The following is a 21115-nucleotide window of genomic DNA, read 5'->3' as shown; positions in this document are numbered from 1 at the left end:
TCTTACCTAGATTCCCTTAAGGACAGTTGACATGCCACATGCCCCCCTACTCCCACCTCCATACCAGTCTGGCTCCCTGTGCTGCCCTTTGTCTTTATAAAATATCCATCTGATTGTGTCATCCCCTGCTTAAGATACCTTATTAGAGTTTTGATAAAGTCTAAAATTTTAAGTAGGGCTTATAAGATCCTTAATAACCTGTTCTCAAACTGACTGTAGCTGTTAGAGTATCTTGGAAATATCTGGCTCCTTCCCTTCCTCCTTCATGCCCCATCCTACCTCCCCAGGGGGCTACCATTGAGTAAGGCCTCAATAAATATTATTGAATGAATGTGGGAAGGCAGAGGCCCTGGACTGTAATTGTGAGTGTCCTCAAATTCTGATTTAATTTGTCTTAAAATTTCTAAGGTTTCCAGAATTTAAAAAATTCGGTTTTTGTGTACAGTCCCGTGTATAGGTTTCCCTCAGCTCCGTGGCTTCCAAGGTTGTTAAAAACAGAACTAAACGTGGTATGTGGGATTCTGCTAGCAAATCATTTCCAATCTGTGCTCTTTGAGTGGCCGTTAAGTGCTGAGCTTAGGAGGCTGCCAAACAGGACAAGGGAACCAAACCACATTTGTGAGCCAGTGGCCAGCAGGGACGCACACTGGCTTAATGGGCCTCTGCGGTGAACGTGTTCAACTTGGGCCTGCGTAAGCCGGCAGCAGAATACCTGAGACTTGTTGTGACTTGTCTGAATAGTTTATTACATTTTCAAACCTGTTTGGGAAGAAGGCTTACGCACAACAGAGTGTTTGGGGCTTGCAGAGTAAATCTTATTTAAAAGAAATAGACAAAAATGTAATCATGTTTAACCTGTAATAAGATAAGTGAGACTGTTGATCTCAGTTGTAATGAATCTAAAGAAGAACGGTAAAAGGCTTTTTCCTTAGAAGAGCCAGGTTGGCATTTCAAACTTCAGCCCCAGGGCTGGGAGCTCCTGGGTGAGGTTTCCAAGTCTTCATCCTCTTCTATCTTCTAACTTCTTTAAAACGAGGATCCGAGGGGCCTAACAGTCAGTGCTGAGTCAGAGGGATCAGCGATCAGCAAGAAAGGAATGACACACTTCCTGCCTGAAGTTCTAGGGAGATTTTTTTGGGTTGTTTTTCTGTTTTGCTCTGAAGATTCCTTAAAAAGACAGAAGATTGCCCTGGCCATCTCTTGATCAGCAGCCTTTATTATTTGTAGGAAATCTACCCTGCTATATACCTTCTGGTTACTAACAGGTTTTTGAAAACCTTTTTCCCTTATTGCAAAAGCATCACATGGTAGTGTAGTGTATTTTATCTACTATAATTTGACAAAAAAGTGAAAAATGCAAAAAAAAAAAGTTACTCCTTAATTTCAGCACTTGGAAACAAACATTTTGTGAATATTACTCTAGGCTGTTTTGTGTATGCCTGTAGTTTTTCTCTACAAAAATTGTATAGTACTTCATATGATTTCTTTTATATATTGCTTTGTAGCCTTTGTGAAGAGTTCTCATGTTATTAATGACTCTACAAAATCATTTTTCAAGGCTGTATGACATGCCATTGTATAGATATGCCATAATTCACTTAACCAGTCCCCTGTTTGGACAGGAGAGCTGTTTTTAACCTTCACCATTGTCATAACATCACGCAACTCCCTCGCTCTTAGCGGCTGTCCATACTTGTCTCTGTTTCATTGGCTGTGTTCTTGGAAGTAGTTCAAAGGACATGTGGAGTTTGAAGGTTTTGATCTTTATTGCCACTTTGCCTTCCAGACATTTGTCCTGTTTTACATGCCCACCATATAATATAAACTTCTTACCATGCCCTGTGTGGCCCTACCTATTCTGGCCTTTGCCCGACTCCCAGCTGCTTCTTCCTTGTGCTTCCAACACTACAGCCACACTGGCCCCCTTTCCACTCCTCTCCCTGGAGTGGGCCAAGCTTGTCTTGTCTCAGGCTGGGGCACCTGCTCCTCTTGCTGCTTTTCCTGCTCTTCCTCTAGCTCTTGACATACACCTCCGGCGCCACCTCTGCCAGAGTGGTCTCCATCAGAACCCCCTGTTCATTTCCATCCTCGCCCCTCTTGAAATCTGTCCTTTAGTTATTTATGTGTTTACTTGGCTGCCAGATCTTACTCCCATTGAATGTCAGTTCATGTGTTTTATTTCCCACCATGTGCCCAGCGCCTAAGTCAGTGCCTGGCATGCAGGAAGTACCAGGTAAATGCAGGTTAATTTTGTTGAATGAATGAAGAAATCTCCCTGTTGCCTAGGGAAGTACAGTGTAGTGGGATGATGAGATGTATATAGCAATGGCTCTCCCTTGGGGCAAAACGAGCTAAATGTGGTAAAGAAGCTTTGAAGCTGCAGAGGAGACAGGAGTAGGAGCTGGCTGCAGGCATCATGACAGGCCTTCTGTGAGCTGAACCTTGGGAGGCTGGCAGTGTTTTGTAGCTGATGATGGTGGAAAGGACCCCAGAGGCCAAGGAAAGCGGGTGAGCAGGGGCCCGGAAGTAGAACAGTGCTAAGCCTGATGGGGGCAGGACTGGGGACCGCCTTAAATCCTGTGCTGACAGAGTGGACTCTGGTCCATGAGCAGCTGGGAAGCACTGCACATTCCGCATCGGAGAGTGATGTCGTAAAGTGAGGATGGGGAAGCCCTTTTTCAACTCAATTCTGGGCACAGATAGTGACGTTTTTGTGCTAGAGCTGTGCTTTGAGAAGATGTGCCATGAAGGCAAGTGAGTGAAAGGAGCAGGAAGTTGAGGCCAGCGGATGAGGCCTGAGATAGGATAGGGCATTGGGGCTGGAACGAGGGCGAGGCAGAGGGGCACTGCAAGGGTGGGGAAATGTGAGAACTTGGTGGCTGGCAGGGGGAGAGCGAGGTCCACGATGACCCTGAGGTTTCAAGTCTGAACGGCTGATGGGAAGATGAGATACGGAGCCCAGAAGAGAAGCTCTTTGGGGGTAAGGAGGCGTATGAATTTAGTTTCAACCCATCCTTTTGCTGTATTTTTTTTTACATATAAATTTATTTATTTATTTATTTATTTATTGGCTGCGTTGGGTCTTCGTTGATGCGCGCGGGCTTTCTCTAGTTGCGGTGAGTGGGGGCTACTCTTGGTTGTGGTGCACGGGCTTCTTGTTGCAGTGGCTTCTCTTGTTGCGGAGCACGGGCTCTAGACGCGCGGGCTTCAGTAGTTGTGGCACATGGGCTCAGTAGTTGTGGCTCGTGAGCTCTAGAGCTCAGGCTCAGTAGTTGTGGCACACGGGCTTAGTTGCTCCGCGGCATGTGGGATCTTCCCAGACCAGGGCTCGAACCCGTGTCCCCTGCATTGGCAGGCGGATTCTTAATCCCTGCGCCATCAGGGAAGCCCTCCTTTTGCTGTATTAGTGAGCATTTTCCAGATTAAACTAGCCCATGTGCTCTCCGTTGTCCTGAAGGACTTTGGATGATGAGAGGATAGAGGAGGGGAGACAGAAATGTTCGACAGGATAGGAAACTCTGGGTTCCAGTGGCCCCTCCTCATCTGTAAGAGAGGACTGCTTAGTGGGAAGGGAAAACGGGGCTCCGACATCTCTCCAGGAGGTGAGAGGTGGTTTTCTGGCAGTGTCTGCTCCTCAGTCACCACATGGAAGAAGCTTGTTTGATGTCAGCTTGTCGTTGGGTAAGTTTGTTCAGCTGTTAGATGGAGGAGGATGGGGTGGAAGACAAGTGCTGATGGTGGGTGCCTGAGCAGGGGGCCTCTGAGTACAAATGGGATGAGGCCCAGAACTGGGGGACACAATCATCCTTCCCCCGCAAATGGTCAAAACTGGTGTGTGTGTTTCCTGGGGGCAAAAATCAAGGAGAAACTTTACTCAAGACATGCTGTAATTTCTAATGGCTCTCTAAATTGAAACATTTCTGAAAGTTGTTCTTGTTGTTTTTTTTAAATTTAGCTTTCCAAATAGCCACATGGGTAAAACTACAAAATGAAAAAGCTCTCTGTCCTCTAAAGGAGAATGGAGAGTAGAACTGCTTTGATGGCCTTCTCTGGAAAGTTGTCGTTTCAAGAAAATAACCTTCTGCCACCTTGAAAGCAAAGAGTTTAACAGAATCCAAATGAGAATGGTGGAAGCACAGATGGAAAGACAGCAGAACTTGGTGAATGAGAGACCATCCAAACCAAGAGAGGAATCAGTGATGACTGGCTGACAGGGTGATGATGGGATCCACAGAGGTTAAAAGAGAGAAGGAAATGATCAGGTTTGGCCATGGAAGGAGGATGAGGAATTCAGCTTGGGAAGTATCATATGTTGTGTATTAACTAGAAATTCTAGAAATTTATAGAGAAATTAACTCTACCATTGGAGAGTTTTTCTTGGCAAATTTAGAGTTTAATTAGTTTAGTATTTTATTACAAAGGATCGTGTTCAGTTTCACATGAAGGTTTGCAGTGGAAGAATGCTATAAAATGTCAGGACTCTGTTTATATTCAGCTCAGCAGAAAATAAACCACATTCAAGTGCCAGCATATTTACTGCAACAGGCACTCGGTGTTTCTGTGCTTTGTAAAGGCTGATTTAGTGTTTTCATTGGTGGTGCGAGTGTGAAGAGAGATTGGAGCCTGCATCATAGGAAGACAGACATAAATGCTCCTTCTAGAGTCTTAAGATCTGGCTCTCACCACCACTGCACTGCTAACCAGCCAAGCGGTTATTTATTTATTTATTCATTTGTTTGTTTACTCGCTTCTTTTTTTTTTTTTATAAATTTATTTTATTTATTTATTTATTTATTTTTGGCTGTGTTGGGTCTTCGTTTCTGCGCGAGGGCTTTCTCTAGTTGCGGCAAGCGGGGGCCACTCTTCATTGCGGTGCATGGGCCTTTCACTGTCGTGGCCTCTCTTGTTGCGGAGCACAGGCTCCAGACGCGCAGGCTCAGTAGTTGTGGCTCACGGGCCCAGTTGCTCCACGGCATGTGGGTTCTTCCCAGACCAGGGCTCGAACCCGTGTCCCCTGCATTGGCAGGCTGATTTTCAACCACTGCACCACCAGGGAAGCCCTGTTTACTTGCTTCTGAGTAACATTTTAGAAAATTTATCCTTAAAACCTACAAACACGTACTATGTGATAGAAAAGTCTGCCTTCCCACACTTATTTTTTATGTAGCCCATCTAGGAGGAGGCTGCAAAGTGCAGTCAGTGTGAGGATGGACTTGAGAAATCTCCACCCCCGCCCTGTCTCTGAGGCCAGGGCTGGCCCCCAGCAGCTCCAGTTCCCACTGTTGAACTCACTGCTCTGCCCAACCTTGAAAGGTGGGTGTCCAGGTGTTCTGTTTATTTTCCACACAGTCCCCTATTTGTGCTTTCTGTCTGGTGAACCAAGGACACTTTCGTGATATGATATGAAGAGAAAAAAGCCAACAGATTTGGAATGAGATCCTTATGTTCCTATCTTGGCATTGCACCGAGCAGGTACGTTAAATTTATGGAGCTTGGTTTCCTCGCCTGTAACCCCGGGGATAATGGTGCCCACCTCCCAGGGTTTCGGTGAGGGCTGAGCGAATGTAGGGAAATCATGCACGCTGCTCGGCATCTAGTGGGATTTCCCGACCCTGGTCCAGGCATGAACTATGCGCTTCTATGCTCGCACAAGCCCTTTTGAGTGAGAGAGGGTGAGTCTGACCAGCCACTGTCTCTGTGATAACATCCAGAAAACGCTTCTGGAGCACCTTACCAGTCTCAGGCACTGAGTCCCCTGGAGTAATTCCCCTTTAGCGTGCCTTCCTCCCTTGCCAATGACTCCTTCCTCCTTGAAGAAGAGCAGATGGGCAAAGGAAGCAAGTTGAATCAAGGAGGAGACCCTGCTCAGTTCTCTGGTTTTAGGGAGGCCATTGAGAGGGTTGAGGTGGCTGGGAGAAGGCCAAAAAGGAGGGTCCAGATAGGACTGATGGGGAAAGGGGAGGGTCGAATGGAAAGAAAACAACACTACTCTTGGCAGTCACTAGATCCTGCACTAGGGGCTAGGGAGCATATGGGATGCCAAAGCATAAAGATCAAGGTGTTTTGCAGACATTTCCAGTTCTGACCCAGAGACTATAGAATCTGTTGAAATAAACAAGTGAAATGCAAATTTTCATGCAGCCATGAGGATGTGGGTGGCCATAGAGGAAATGTTTTTCCTGGGGTGTGTAATAAGCAGTCAGTGAAACTAGGCCAGAGAGAGAGCATGTGTTCTGGAGATCACCCTGGGCCTCATGGCTTAGGTCTCATGGCTTCTCTTCTCAGCCCTGCCCCACCTTGCAGGGCCCTGTTGAATATGCTGCTTCACCTCTTTGAAATTGCGCTTGCCACCCACCTTCCCAGGGTGGGGAGACAGTGGATTGAAGTGATAGTGCCTTGCTCTGAGATGCCTAGATAATGTGGAGAGCATGTACACTCAGGAGCAGGATCTGGTTTTCTAAAAGCCACCGTCACGTGCTTGCTTGCAGATAGCTGGAGAAGAAATACCACATAAGACGCACTCAGACTTCCCTAACGACGGCTTATTTAGTGTCGCTGCCAAGCTCCGGAGTGCCTCTATCACCAGGAATGCCAGTTGCACTCCCGGGGGCGTTGGGGTGCTGAGCGGTACCTTGCTTCAGCTGCAGAGCTGAGCTCGCGAGAAAGAGAGAGAGCCATGCGTACTCCTGCGCACCAATCACCTTTGTAAGGCTGGATCCGGACGGAGTCCTCGGCCGCTAGGCCATCACGCAGGGTTTCTAGGGATAGAAGTTCCGGTTGCCTCCCATCTCCCTGTCTCAGGGCACGGATGATGCTTCTGCACTGGGCAACTGTCACAACTGTTGATCCTTAACTCTGTCAGGAACGTCCTAATTGCAAGTCCTAGGGAAGCATAGGAGAGCTGTGTTCGTATCTCCAAAGGCAACTGAAGCGAGTTAGATACGTTGTCAGATAAGGCTATTCTGTGAGTTTTGAGTGCTCCACAATCTCCCCGATCTTTAGCCTCTGTCTATGATTCTTCTTTCTTCCCAAATGGAGGATGGGCAGAATTTAAAATTACAACTGCTGGGACCGCTTTAAACGGCAAACTTTGAATAGCTCTGAATACGTAAGACCTCGGCATTCTGGTCTCAAGTAAGAGAGGAAGGAGGGACGTCTTAAGGACATGACCTCCTGCCTGATCTGTAGCCCATCCAGATGTGTTGCTTTTCTTTGGCCGCACCGCGTGGCTTGCAGAATCTTAGTTCCCCGGCCAGGGATCGAACCCGGGGCCCAGCAGTGAAAGTGCCAAGTCCTAACCACTGAACTGCCAGGGGATTCCCTAGATTTGTTGCTGTTTATTCTCCCGTTGTTGGAGCGCTCTCTCCAAAATCAAGAATTGGCTCTCTCGGGTACGGAGGTGCCCAACGGATACATGAGACTCTAATGCTTGCAGCCTTCTCTGCCCTTGCCTCTCCCAGGCAGGACTTCCATGACTGTGTCTGGAGCATGTGCGAGGGCTGTGCTGCCATGTTGGCAGTTGTGTTCTGTGATGCCGTGCACCTCTCCCTCCTGCCTTCCCTTCCTGCAGCCTCACTGTGCTGCTCTGTTCACAGCAGTGGACAGAGTGGCTCCTGGTAACCACCCAGCCATGCAGCTACCCCCGAGGCCACATTTTAAAGAAATGTGAGACCCTGCTTCCTCTGTTTAGATAAAGCATTTCTGCTCTTTACATTTTGTAACTTACCCTTGGAATTGCCAGTGTACCGGGGTTTGGGAGGTCTTTCTGATTTGGAGTCCTTCGCTGCCAGGAGGAGTTTTCTCTTGGCATCTTCTTTGACCCTTAGTCCCCGATGAAGTTGTCATAGCATCAAGGGGCCAGTCAGGATTTGGGGAGGTAACACAAAGGAACACAAAAGGGTGGTTTCTAAGGTATAAACTTCAAACCTCTGTGAGTTAGTCACATGATAACGCTGGCTGAAGGAAATGAGAAAAGTGTAATGTGTTTGTCAGTTGGTGTTGATTTGGTATTTCTTTCAGCCTCCTCCCTGATTTAGTAGTAGGCATTTGATTTTTTTTTTTTTTTTTTGCTGGGTAGCTTGCGGGATCTTAGTTCCCCGACCAGGGATTGAATCCAGGCCACGACAGTGAAAGTGCCCAGTCCTAACCACTGGACCGCCAGGGAATTCCCTATAGGCATTTCATTTTATTTCAGGTCAACAATAATGCTTATTGCTATTTGAGCATTTGCTGTGAATCGGGCAATATGTTATTTGCTTCACATGGTTCTCTTTACATCTTGATAGCAATTCTACGAGGCAGATGATGTTATTCTCATTTGACAGAGAACAAAATTGTTCAGAGAAGTGAAGTAACTTGCAAGTCTACAAAACCAGGAAGTGGTGTGGCAGGAATTTGAACCTGACCCAGCAGACTCCAGAGCATTTGTCCATTGCATTCCACTTGGGATCTTTTTTTGCTGAGTACCTAGTAGGCTCGAGGCAGAGTGTTACTGCTGCAGAAGATAAAAAATAAAATCAACAAACTTACCACACAGTTGAAGGTAAGATAGATTTGCCACCAAAGATAATAGAAGGACAACTGTTAGAGGTACCCAGAAAGTGTTACCGAGGAGGCTCGATCGAGGTGCCGTGGTGGTTAAAGGAAGTGGCTGAGATGGTAATACCTGTTTGGGATCCTCAGGAAAAGGATTTATAGAGGGGTTGCCCTTGAAGTGGGCCTTGTGGGACTGGCCGAACCTTGCCTGGTGGGGATGGATAAGGGAAGGATTTGTGGGTGATGATGACTGTCAAATGCCCAGGTAAATAAATAAGCTTCTAAAGAGACTGTTAGAGTGTACATGTGCATATATCTCTATGTATGTACATGTGTGTATTGCGTGTGCGTGGATGCAGTCATACATACATTCTTTATGAAGACCTTCTCTTCTCTTCAAAAACAAATGACTAATGATTTTAAGCAGCAATGTTGTCCAAACTCTATTCTCTAGTTTTCCTGAGAACCAGAACACCTTTAAGCAATACTTACTATTAATAGACATTCATGTTTATACTGGCCAGGTAGGAATGAGGTTTTTTTTTAATTTTCTTTTTTCTAGGCATCTATGATTAGGGCTACTCCCTTTTTTTTTTTTTCAAGTAACTGCTCCTCTTTCCTAGCATGTTGAAACGTTAGACTTCCTGTTTCTGCTTGATTTTGAAACTATCGCCCGTTCACCTATCACAGGTGATCCCTGTGTCTCTGTGTAGTTGCGGTTTACGGGTAGCAAGTGCAGGCAGCGACCAGTCCGTCCCAGTGTGGATGCGGAGACCTCTCTGGAGTCACAATTAAAGGCTGCATAACGCATTCCACTACAGGTGATGAAACCCAGGTCCCAGAATAACAAGCAAAACAACTTTTAAAGCGACTGTTGTTGACCACTGTCTTCTGTGCATTGGTTTGGTAAACTTATGGTTGATTTTTCGAAAGGACGGTATCAATTCTGTTGAATTATTCTCGGGGAGGACTGACTGTCCCTGAAGGCGATACGGATGCCAGAGAATACACATCAACAGTGTGGCTGTGTATGTTTCTCTGGTCTGTGTGACTTTACCGAGACTCTGTGAAGCTGTCCTTCTGATTGATACGGGGGAATATGCTGAAACTAGGTGAGTTAACTGTACCCTCAGACTAACTTCGAGGTAACATCTTTGTCAGAATCTGGCAGAATGTTCAGATGACTAAACACCGTGGTGTTGCTGTCTACAGGGAAATAATCTTTGGTCATGGCTTTAAAGTGGTTGTGTTCACTGTTTCGTTTTGTTTTTTGTTTTTTGCTATGACTCTGGGTGTGGAGAACCGATATTAAGCTGACAGACAAACGTTTGAGTACTGTGGGTGGAAAAAATGGCATCTGAAGTTTGCATGTAGACAGTTTCATTTGTACACAAATGAAGGATTGAAATGTTTCAGAAATGGGGCTCTGAACCGATCGAGAACTTTTTCACATAAAGTTTCTCCTTTTGACAATTTATATGTGTTTACTAACTCTCAGATGTCTCTGGATCCCAGTGGTCTGGTAGTGGCGGTAACACCTTGAGGAGAACTGCAAACACAAGGGTGTTTATTTCTGTTCTCGCATTATGCAGGGGTTTGTCAGAATATCACTGCTACCATTTCCTCTAACAGCCAATAAGGGATTTAACCCCACACGTAAAGCCTTTTGTACTTTAAAAATATACCTTAGGCTTGTTTTCAGCCTTACTTAACGCTTCTGTAAGTAAACTTAATTTTAAGATAAATTGGAAACGTTTTCAAGGATTGAAATAAAGAGAGCCTTTTAAAATAGCCCTTAAAGTTATATTGGTATTTACACACTCTTGTTCAAGTCTATACATAATATTTGTTGAGGTTTATCTAAAATTTTTCTGCTCAAAAGACTTTCTGGACCTTAAATTGAATACTAGGAAGGAACTAGAAATTGGAAGACATAGATGAGTGTTAATATATCTCGTTTCTTGGCCCATGAATTGAACCTCTGGCAGCCGATGCTATTTCGTAGAGCCGTGACTACTTCTGTTATGTGGAACGTGGTCACCTGGACATCATTTATATGAAATGTACATTTGCCTACCAGATGCCCAGAGCTGTGTGTGTGATTGTCTGTCAGCTTTCTTTATATATGTATATAGACACATTCTATCCAATATATAAAACTGGTTATGTGTCTGTGACTGTATATCATGGCATATATACAGTTGGAATCAGAGCCAGGTTTGCTTGGGCAGGTTTTGTGGGAGAAGTGAATTTTGGGTAGAGTTCTACAGCGGGGGTTAGGGTAAGCAATGTACTTTGGCAGAAAGAAGCGGACATAAAACTTCCAAGGCTGGAGTGATTACATTAAATGCATTCGTGAGTAAGCATGAACCATTTAGGAGCAAACGTAAATTATTGGTTGAAAATAGCCAGGCTAAAAGTGAAGAGGAGGCAAGGAGATAAGTATATCAGAGAACAGGAGGGGTGTGTGGGAGCTCCTCTATTCTGTGTGGCTGGTAAACGTCAGCCGTGGAGACCAGCACACCCAGACCATGTCGCCATCTAGTGGAACTGGCTGAAATGCACGTGGGGACATCACCACCTCTTCTCATTGCAGGTTAAATTAATAGTGTGGTCATCTTGGCAACAGAGAAGCTTACTTCTCTTTCCCCTGGGGATTTTAGATGCAGAGTTTGAGAAAGGCGATGGATGTAACTGTGCTTCCCCCCAAAAGTATTAATTTTGACTCTAGAAAATGGAGCTGAGCACCAATATAAAGAATCTCCCATAGACAATGTTTGGAGGCCGTGGTCTTGCTGAGAGTGTAGGATGTATGTGGCCCTTCAGCAGCTCCGAGCATGGAACGTGCAGGAAGCAGCACTCGAGAGGGTCTGCAGCAGAGTGAAAGCCCACCACGTACGTCTCTGGGTTGGCTTGTTGTTTCGTGTGGTTATGGAGTCCAACCTGTACAGTGGTGGCAGAGGACATGGACACCACAGCCCACAGCCCTCAGAGCTGGAAGTCATGGTAGAGAGCTGTACTCCTCCTGCCCTCCCTTCCACCCACCCGTGCATGCATCCATTCAGCAAAACTTAATGAATTCCTCTTCTGTATCAGGGACTCTTCCAGGTACCAGGGATACACCAGTGAACAAAACAGAGAGAAATCCCTGCCCTTGGAGAGTAGACATTCCACTAGGGGATATAGACAATAAAATAAATAAGTAAAATATATAGTAGGTGGGATACTATTAAGTGCTAAGGAGGAAAAAAAATGTTTTTAAGCTGAATAGGAGGATAAAGATGGGGGCGGGGTGTGTGTGTGTGTAGGATTTGCAATTGTGTGTCCTCACAGAGAATGTGATATTAGACTCACCTGAAATATGTGAGGGAGCCACACCTGTGAATAACCTGGGGAAGAACATTCCAGGCAGAAGGAAAGCAGATGCAAAGGTCCTGAGGTGGGAGTGGGCACGGTATTCCAGAAACAGCCCTAGTGCTGATAAGAAAGAGGACAGGGGATGAACCAGAGAGATGGTGAGGGGCCAGATAAGGTGGCACGTTGTGGACAATTATGATGAATTTGACTTTCGCTAGGCATGAGATGAGAAGCTGTTTGATTTAGTCTAATAGTCTCATTTTACAGATGAAATTTAGGACAGAGAAATCAAATCAGGTGTCCATGGTTATTCAGCATGATAGTGCCAGAGCCGGGATGGAAACCTGCCTCCTAACGGCCCACTGCCTGCCCAGGCGGGGTGCACAACCAAACACAGGCCCAGACTTCCACGTGCAGTGGTTTAAGAGGAAGCCAGGTGCTGGGGGCTCCTCCAGCAGCTGTTCGGTTGTTCCCCCAGCGTGAACTACCTACCTATGGAGGCCCCACAGCAAACACAAGAAAGGATCAGACCTCTTAACTCAGAGGAGTCGTCTGCCCCAAATGCCTTCCTTTGTTTGCGTATAGAGACAAATCCTTGGATTTTCCCAGTGGTTACACGCAAGAATCTACAATCTTGTAAAGCCTCCCTACGTTCATTTCTAAGTTAATTGGATATGCTTAACATCCAATTCCTATAGTCCCAAATGTTTGATCTCAGTTCTCAGTATCACACATCTCCATAAAAGTTAATAAGATGGCGTATTACATGTTACTTAAAATGAATTTGAAACAGAATTACCAGCTGAGGAGAGAGCGAATGGTTACCATAAAATACAGTTTGGCTTGGACAAATTTTGCCCAACATTCTTGCTTTACTCTGAGCCAATTCAAGCGCTTTTTTTTTTTTTTTTTTTTTTCCGTCTATCTCCTTTAGATCTCATGACAGATGTCCTCTGGACACAGGCCAAACCCTCTAATCTCACTTTCTGATGAAGGTCAGACTAGTGCTAAGTCTAGAGGAGAATGGCTTTGTGCTGTCGTCTGCATCACCTCCTGTCCTTTAATCACCGTGGCCTGTATCTTGTGCACAAAGCAACATGAGGTCTTTGCATAAGGCTGTCCCATCTTGTGGAGAGAACTAACTCATCCCTATCTCTTGCCCCTTCTTTCTTTTCCTTTCCCCCTAAAGCAAAGCTCCCATTATAGGTAATGTGAGATTTATATCATCATCTTATTTTGCATTTATATTTGTTTGCATAGTACTTTCTCCCCCTCTCTCTCTCTTTGGGTTTTTTTGTTTGTTTGTGTGTTTTTTGCCAAACAAGGTAATTTCATGTGTTCATTTGTGTACGTTGTCTTTAAATGAGCTCTGAAACCCCACTGCCATTAGCGTTGCATTCTTCGGAATCCTTTCGGTGGTTAAAGTCTTTGTCTCCCCCTGGAGCCAGAGGGCACGGACCCCTGTGGTCCTTTGATTCCTGGTCCTGGGGAAAGTAATGCTCCTGGTGGAGATGGCTTTGGTGAGAACCTGAGAAGGAGTGCTTGCTGGAGGAGATTCCATTATCAAAACTCAGGACAGCAAAGCAAATGCAGAAATGCAGGTATTTTTGTGGAGGTTGCTAGGAGCAGTAAGTGGGCCTTAAGAAAACTTGACAAGAACCATTTCTACATTTCTGGCTTATGAACAAGTATTTGCTGCACGTGGGTGACAGAGAATGAGAGCGCTGCGTCAAAGGTGCCTCGAAAGACAACCTAATTAAAAACTTAGCTGATTTCTCCAGTTTCCAGAAAGTTCTTCTGTTGGAATTTAGTGTTTCAGCTGTAAGGCTGCAGTGGAATTTAGTGTTTCAGCTGTAAGGCTGCAGTGGAAAGCTAAGTGTTTTAGCTGTGTGCTGTGTGTGTTTGTAACAAGCAGCGCCAAATGGACTTTGAGCACATCCGAAGGCAAATATCTGGCCTGACCTTATTAGGCCAGTGTTTTCCATTGTTGATCTGCCCCTTCTCTGCTATTTAACAACTTCTTAGCCTTCAGGGAATGTGTCCCTGAGCTTCTCACCATACCCTTAGCTCCTGGGAGAAATTCCAAAGTAGGCCTGACCTGACCCTAGATTGGGATCTGGAGCTTTTATACACACACCTTCCCAGCTCCTTGTCCTGCCTGCCTTCCAAGTCTTGCTCTTTCACCCCTGTGAGGAAAGCAGCCACCCCGCTGGGGCAGGGATGTCCTCACACAAGGCCCATCAAGATGTCCCATCAGGGATAGTGGGGCAGGGCCATGCTGGGAGGAGGAGTGGAGGAGGATGCCCAGGGACCCAGGTCCTACCTCTCATGCATCCCTCCCTGTGTGTGCCACTGAGGTATCTCAGCATCTCCTCCCCGCCGCCCCCCACCCCCCAGGTTTCTGCTGTCAGCTACCACTGCCATCAGGTAGACAGGACTTAGCCCTGCAGGAGGGGGCATGCAGGCTGCACTCTGGCCTTTGTCAGGCAGCAAGCTTGAGGAAATGGGAGAGAACGGTTTGGTCAGCGGTGCATCCTCAGCCTCCGTTACCCACTGTCCTAGGGGCCGGGCACGTGGTAAGGCTGGCAGCAAGGTGAGAAGTTCTCAAGCACGTTCCTCATTTGCGGCCCGCGATGTTGTATCAGTTATGGCTCTTCTTGTGCAAGAAAGGAACCCTAGTTTGGACTGGCTCATACAAATGTGGATTTTTTATTAGTTGCATAAGTAGAATGAGATTTGATTTAGCAGTGCAGTGATGTCAAGGACCCACTTTTTTTCCAGTCTGCCTTCTGTGGTTAAGTTTCTTCCTCAGCTGGCTTCTTTCATGCTGGTTAAATGTCTGCAGCAATTCTAACTTCATACCCACAATACAGTGTCCAGAGGAGAGAGAACTGGCTTTTGGTAATTCTATCAGAGGAGTGAGTGACCTTTGCCAGAAGCCCCCAGCACATTTCTGATGTCTCATTGACCCAGATTGGGCCATGTGCCCAATCTTAAGCCAGTTTATTGAGTAAAGAATGTGCTGTGTTGATTGGCTTAGGCTTGGGTTGCCTAAACCAGTCACTCTAGGGCGAGGGGGATGGGATTACTATGACTGTGTGGAAATGGTCAGGGCTGAACCTGAGAGCTGGGGGCTGGGGTCATTTTCTCCCTCTAACAGCAGGCTGCTCCCCAAGGAGCAGGCAGGCGGGCGGAAGGAAGTGATGGGAAGTCGGCCACGGTGTCTCCTACACAGGCTTCCTTTCACCGTGTTTTTTTTTCTTTCCCTGTTGCTTCTTATTTGGTGTCTGGCTATGGTCTAATACAGCAAATGGAGCCCGGCATATTGGATTACCAACCCCTCTCACCCACCCAGTGACAAATGACACAGATGCTATCAGGGAGAACAAAGATACAGAGTCCATGAACCACAACAGTACTGCAGATCAGAGAGGGAAATTCTCAAACACAGACCTGGTCTGGTAAGCACTGAGCAATGAGAATAAGAACTAGAGAAGATTAATTACAGGCAGCCCCTTCAACCTATGGTAATTATATGCCCCCATAGAACACTGGAGTCCAATATAAAATTTTTTTAAAAATCAGTGTAAGAAGTCCATACGTCCCTGTAAAGCATACCCTTACACTTTATATATATGAGCTTAATTGCCATATTTGATTATTTTATCTATTTTAATGGATATAACTGAACTCTGGATAATGTAAAGACTTTCAAGCTGCACACAAATAAACAAAACAGGGCAATTAGTCATAAGGAGTTTCATTTAGTTGATGCCAGATGAGACCTCCAGGAGAATGGCTATCTAGGACAGGGGATGGGGCTGGAGCAACTTTCAGAGGGCTCTTGAGGGAGTGAAAGGCATGGTGATATAAAGAAAACACCGCTTCTGTGATGAGTAAATTGGGATAGAAGAGGTGCCAGTTTATCTTTGTAGATGAAATCCTTGGCTAGGGTATAGGATTCCAAACTCCCAAACCTTGTCCCCAGCCAGCCAGTATTCCCTGCCACATCCCCAAGGGAATACATGCACAGAGGGGCCAACCAAAGCAGAGGAACCCCTTTATTATCAGTGGGCTTTGACCCAAACCCCAGTGATGACCTCGAACCAGGCTGCCCTTGTGGGTCACAGAAATCAAGTGCAGGAACACTGGGCTAGGCTGCAGAAGGACACGGAGGCTGCCCCGAGGGGCTGGTCACAGAAAGGACACCTCCACTGTGGAGGTCTCCGAGATCTACGTTCTAGTCCCTCTTTTTTTTTTTTTTTTTTAATATTTATTTATTTATCTTTGGCTGCATTGGGTCTTCGTTGCTGTGCGCGGGCTTTCTCTCATTGCAGCGAGTGGGGGCTACTCTTCGTTGCGGTGTGCGGGCTTCTCATTGCAGTGGCCTCTCGTTGTGGAGCACGGGCTCCAGGCACACGGGCTCCAGTAGTTGTGGCGTGCGGGCTCAGTAGTTGTGGCGCACGGGCTCAGCCGCTCCGTGGCATGTGGGATCCTCCCGGACCAGGGCTCGAACCCGTGTTCCCTACATTGGCAGGAGGATTCTTAACCACTGCGCCACCAGGGAAGCCCTCCTAGTCCCTCTTAAGATGCTTGTGTGATGAGCCTTTGGACTGGTCATATCAACTTACTGGACCTAATTTCTCATCTGTGAACAAGTTTGAGGAATGAGGAGATTGAGAGGACCTCAAAGCCTTCTTTGAGCACTAGCTTTCTGATTCTTGGATTCTGTGCATAGTGTGATAGGAAATGTCATGTGGAACCAAGATGAGTTTCGGGGTGAGGACCTAAATCCTCTTTGCCAGCACTTACGGACAGACAAGTGATGGCACAGTTTCTGTATTACATGTCATAAATGTCTTAAATAGCCATCAAGTGGCTTGACTGGCTGAGCGCCGGGTGTGAATTGCTCCAAATTGAGTGCTGTTAGTTGGATCCTACAGATGCTGTGGTATAGCCACAGCTCACTGAATAGAGGGATTGTTTCCTTTGCCAAGCCAGGCTTGGATTTTGGCTGCCAGCCTTCTGTTCTGGGACATCCAGATGTCAGGGATCTTGTGGGAGCAGTGAGATCAGACGGTGACTCGTGGCAGATGCTTCTGTTCAAAAGTGGTTTCAAAGCCATGGTCACGTGGCTTATCCTGGGACAAGTGAGCCCCACTGGTGTTTTCAGTCTCCTGTTTTGTTAAGAGTCTGATTGCAAGCGGTGCTGCACACTGTTGTGGTTTATTGTTTTTTGGTGATCCTATGACTCAACAACCCACACATGCTCCGCTCTGAAACGTTAGCCCTACCTCAGTAGGAGAGGTTGTTTGTTTTTAACATCAGTCTGCATAAAACGGTGGTCCCAAACTCAAATGTCTACAAGAACCAGGCAAGAAATATCAGTGCGTAAGCAGTGCTTTATATGAACAGTTGCAAGTCTTGAGACCTGTGGCAAACTTGCAGAGAACAGTTCTCATCTAAAGGCATTGAAGTTCAGACGAAAAATAAAACTTATGTGGCCCAAGAAAACTCTGAGCTGGATTCAGTCCTAAGGCTATCAGTTTGTGATTCTTGGGCTATAAGCCAGCTAACTTCAGCTATCATTGATATGTTTGCTCAGCTTCAGAGATGCCAGATTTTATCGATGTGAGCTTTTTGTATTTTTGTTTTTATAGTAGATTTTAGCTTTTTACCTTAGGTTAGAAAACTGGCTATCACTGGGGTAAGTGGGCCACCATAATTTTTACCCACAAATTGCAAATACTTGAAAAGAAACCATGTCCTCAATGAAAATCATTTCTTTGGTTCAGTGGCCTTTGGAGGCGGAATCAATTTAGAGAAGCAGAGATGGAAATCTCAGTCAAAACAATTCTGAGTATTTTACATCATTAGAAAAATTTACATCACTAAAGATAAGGACCCCCAAGCATTTGAAACTCACCCACCTGCCTGGCAAGTTGTCTGCTGGGTTTGTTTACTCGTCTTCGCCTTTTCTTGGTGTGAGGCAGGCAGGAGGTTAGTGCGCAGGGTGGAGTTGGGGATAGGATAAACTTGCATTTACTCTTTTCCCAACCCTCCGCCCCCCTCCCCCCTCCCCACACTCTTAATTTCTGCATTCCTGCTACCACCTGGGATGCCCTGTGAAGGAACAAAGAAACCAGTGAGTTCATTTACTCTTAGATGTTAGTCATTCACAGGCCTCTCCTCCAAGGTACGCTTGTATTTTTAAAAGAACCTGATGGTAGAACAGAAAATAGGGCAAAGTTTAGCCCAAAGTACCGCCTCTCTAATGAGAGTATTTCCTGTAGTGCTAAGAGGATAATTTGGGGCTTGGGAGCCTCCCAGGCGCCTTAGAGATAACACCTTGTGTTGCCCTGTTTCAGGTAAGACCTGCTGGGCTAGCACCAGCCACTGAGCTTGGAGAAGGGGGTTCGACTTCATTTTTTTTTTTTTTAATATAATTTAAACTTGTGTGAGAGTCCATGCAAATTATTGCAAATGTGTTTTTGTAAGAGATTGATGGCACCAGCTTCCCTGTGTCTGGTATTGGCCAGTGGGAGAGCTTTGTGAATTTAAATATTCCTTCAGCAAAGTCACTCAATTCAAGCTGTGCTAAAGTTGTGTTCTGTTGATGGTGCTTTCTCCTCAGAGTACTCTTCCAACTTACTCTTCTCAGTGAGTTTCCCTAAGTGAATAGTCCACCAGTCCTTCTACTACCTTAATACCAGTTTATTCTGCAACCCCTTGCAATTTGGCTTTTACCTCTAGTTCTGTTACTACATCGTCTTTCTCAAAGATCCCCAGTGGCCAGTTGATTTTCATGTCCATTGGCTTTTTCTTTAATCTTCCTTTCAGTTATTCTTTCACCTGTGGACTGTTAAACATGCTGTTAACTCTACCTGGAACCGTTCTTCCTTCGTTTCTCTCCCATCTCCCCTTCCTTGGCTAATTCCTTGACTCTCAAGTTTTAGCTTAGGCATCACTTTTTTCAGGAAGGCTTCCTTGATGACTCCCTCCCTCAGGTCCGATTTAGGTACTTGTCCTTTGAGTCTTCATAGCACCCTGTACTTTTGTGCTATTGCACTTATCATACTGTATTTTAATTAGTGTTCTTCACCCTCACCCACTCTACTGCGGGCTTTGTGAGAGCAGGTACCACGGTTGTTTTATCTACACCATTTGCCTTATACGTGTACACGGTAGATGCTCAATAAATATTTGTAGAATGAAGAACTACATAAATGAAGATGACATCTGAACAGTGACGTCTTCAGCTTTGTCTAGAACAGATGATGAACCCCTGACTTCTTCCATCAACCTTTGGTTCTCCCTAAGTCCCTTGGACCTCCAATTAGAAGATGTAGGGCTTGCCTGGTGGCGCAGTGGTTGAGAATCTGCCTGCCAATGCAGGGCACACGGGTTCGAGCCCTGGTCTGGGAAGATCCCACATGCCGCGGAGCAACTAGGCCCGTGAGCCACAATTACTGAGCCTGCGCGTCTGGAGCCTGTGCTCCGCAACAAGAAAGGCCGCGATAGTGAAAGACCCGCGCACCGCGATGAAGACTGGCCCCCGCACCGCAATGAAGAGTGGCCCCCAGTTGCCGCAACTAGAGAAAGCCCTCGCACAGAAACGAAGACCCAACACAGCCAAAAATAAATAAATAAATAAATTAATTAATTAATTAATTAAAAAAAGAAGATGTAGAGGGGTTGTTAGATACTGTCAATAAAAAGTGATATCTGACTCTGAAGAAGAAGACAAGTGTCAGGAAATCCTGACCATTCCCATTCAGCCACTCATGACCAGGCAGAAGCCCTCTGCATTGCTTATGTTGAACAAGTCAGGGTCACCTATGGATGAAACCAATGGAACATATGAGTTTTGAGGGTTCTGACCACCAACAGAATGGGAAACACGTTGTTCAGGAGAACAGGCAAGTTGGTGGTGATGATTTTATATCATCATTATGGAGGAAGAACTTAACGTCTGTTTGGCAACTGTAGAGAAACATAGCCTAAGAGAGGAATTGATAAGTATTGTGTAGATACAAAACTGTGTAGATGGTACTATGCTTTGCGGGCCGTTTAAGAAATTTTCAAGATAATTTTAACCATTTGCAATTTCATTTTACTGATTTTAGAACCCAATGTCCCTCCTCTCACCTGTGAAAACATTACTCTCCTGTATTAAGAGTGTTACATCTGTCTGCAGATCTATGTATTAGGACAGGCTTTCTAGAGCAGTTAAAAAGAATGTGAAATGTTGATCACATGCTTCTTCTTGTCTCTTGAAATTGGGTAGGAATTGTTGACCGGGTGTAAAGACAATGAAAAAGGATAAATTTATTAGGCAAGGCTTAGTGAAAAATGTAGGTCCATATATATATATTAGAGACTAGTGTAATTAGCAACAATAGTCTATTTTGTAGGACAAAAATAAAGTATGTTCCACAGCCTTTGTTTAGTGAAGAGGAGGTATCCTATGCAATCTGTTGTAGAAATATTTTCATCAAAGGCTGTGAGGTCTGTAGGAGAGCAGCACTCCCTGAAGAGCCCTGGTTGTCTGGGAAGTTGGTCTGGTAGAAGAACACACCCCCACACTGGTTGTCCTGCTCAGGCTCAGACTCAGATGTGTGAGTGGAGCCACATTCCCCCCCGCCACATCTGTGCCTCCTCTGGACTTCCCCTTTTCTATTCATGTCTGGCTCCCCCTTCCTCCAAGTCAGCCAGGCTCAGAGCCTCTGAGTCGGCTTTGTTGTCTGACCTCTCTTACTGCACTATATTCCTCTTCTTTTGGAGCATATGGCACATTTGCCTTGAATTAAAATGATCTGTGCTCTGCTTATTCAGACACATCCTAAGATATAGGAAAGGAGCATGGAATGAGGTCAGAGGGACCCGCATTCCAGTCTCACTTCACATTCAGTCCTAGCTAAGTGACCTTGGGCCAGCCACTTATTTCTCTGAGGATCCGTATCCTCTTCAGAAGCAGATGCAGCCAGTAATACCCAAGATTCCTTCCTTACAGGATTATCATGAGGATCAGTGGTGATGTATACAGAAGCACTGCAAGAGCTAGAATATACCACCTTGCTGAGATGTCGTAAGAGTAGAGATATGTTCTGTAATGTGTGTGGCATAATACCTAGCACATAGTAGGTGTTTGATAAAGTATACTTATTATTGCTGATGATATTAAGACATAGCTTAATTTAAACACATAAATTGTTTGGTACTA

The 21115-nt window shown here is 45.6% G+C and overlaps 1 protein-coding gene across 7 annotated transcripts in view; it reads left to right on the top strand.

Annotated features, from left to right (window-relative positions):
- Positions 1-21115, top strand: part of TNFAIP8 (TNF alpha induced protein 8) — a 122755-nt gene that overhangs the window by 52142 nt on the left and 49498 nt on the right. For 3 of the 7 annotated variants that reach the window (XR_014262027.1, XR_014262028.1, XR_014262029.1), the window contains exon 1: positions 8555-9647. The exons of 1 other annotated variant lie outside the window; for it this stretch is intronic. Coding sequence is in view for 1 of the 6 variants with exons in the window: in XM_082456272.1 (XP_082312398.1) it covers positions 9635-9647 (13 nt within the window). In the remaining 5 variants the exon portion in view is untranslated. 3 more of the 7 variants (XM_082456274.1, XM_082456275.1, XM_082456272.1) reach the window with 3 other exon arrangements.

Source organism: Balaenoptera physalus (assembly GCF_965194825.1).
Source record: "Balaenoptera physalus genome assembly, chromosome: 3".
NCBI lineage: Eukaryota > Metazoa > Chordata > Mammalia > Artiodactyla > Balaenopteridae > Balaenoptera > Balaenoptera physalus.
Note: the sequence above shows the minus strand (reverse complement) of the source record. Positions and strands in the feature narration are given on the sequence as shown.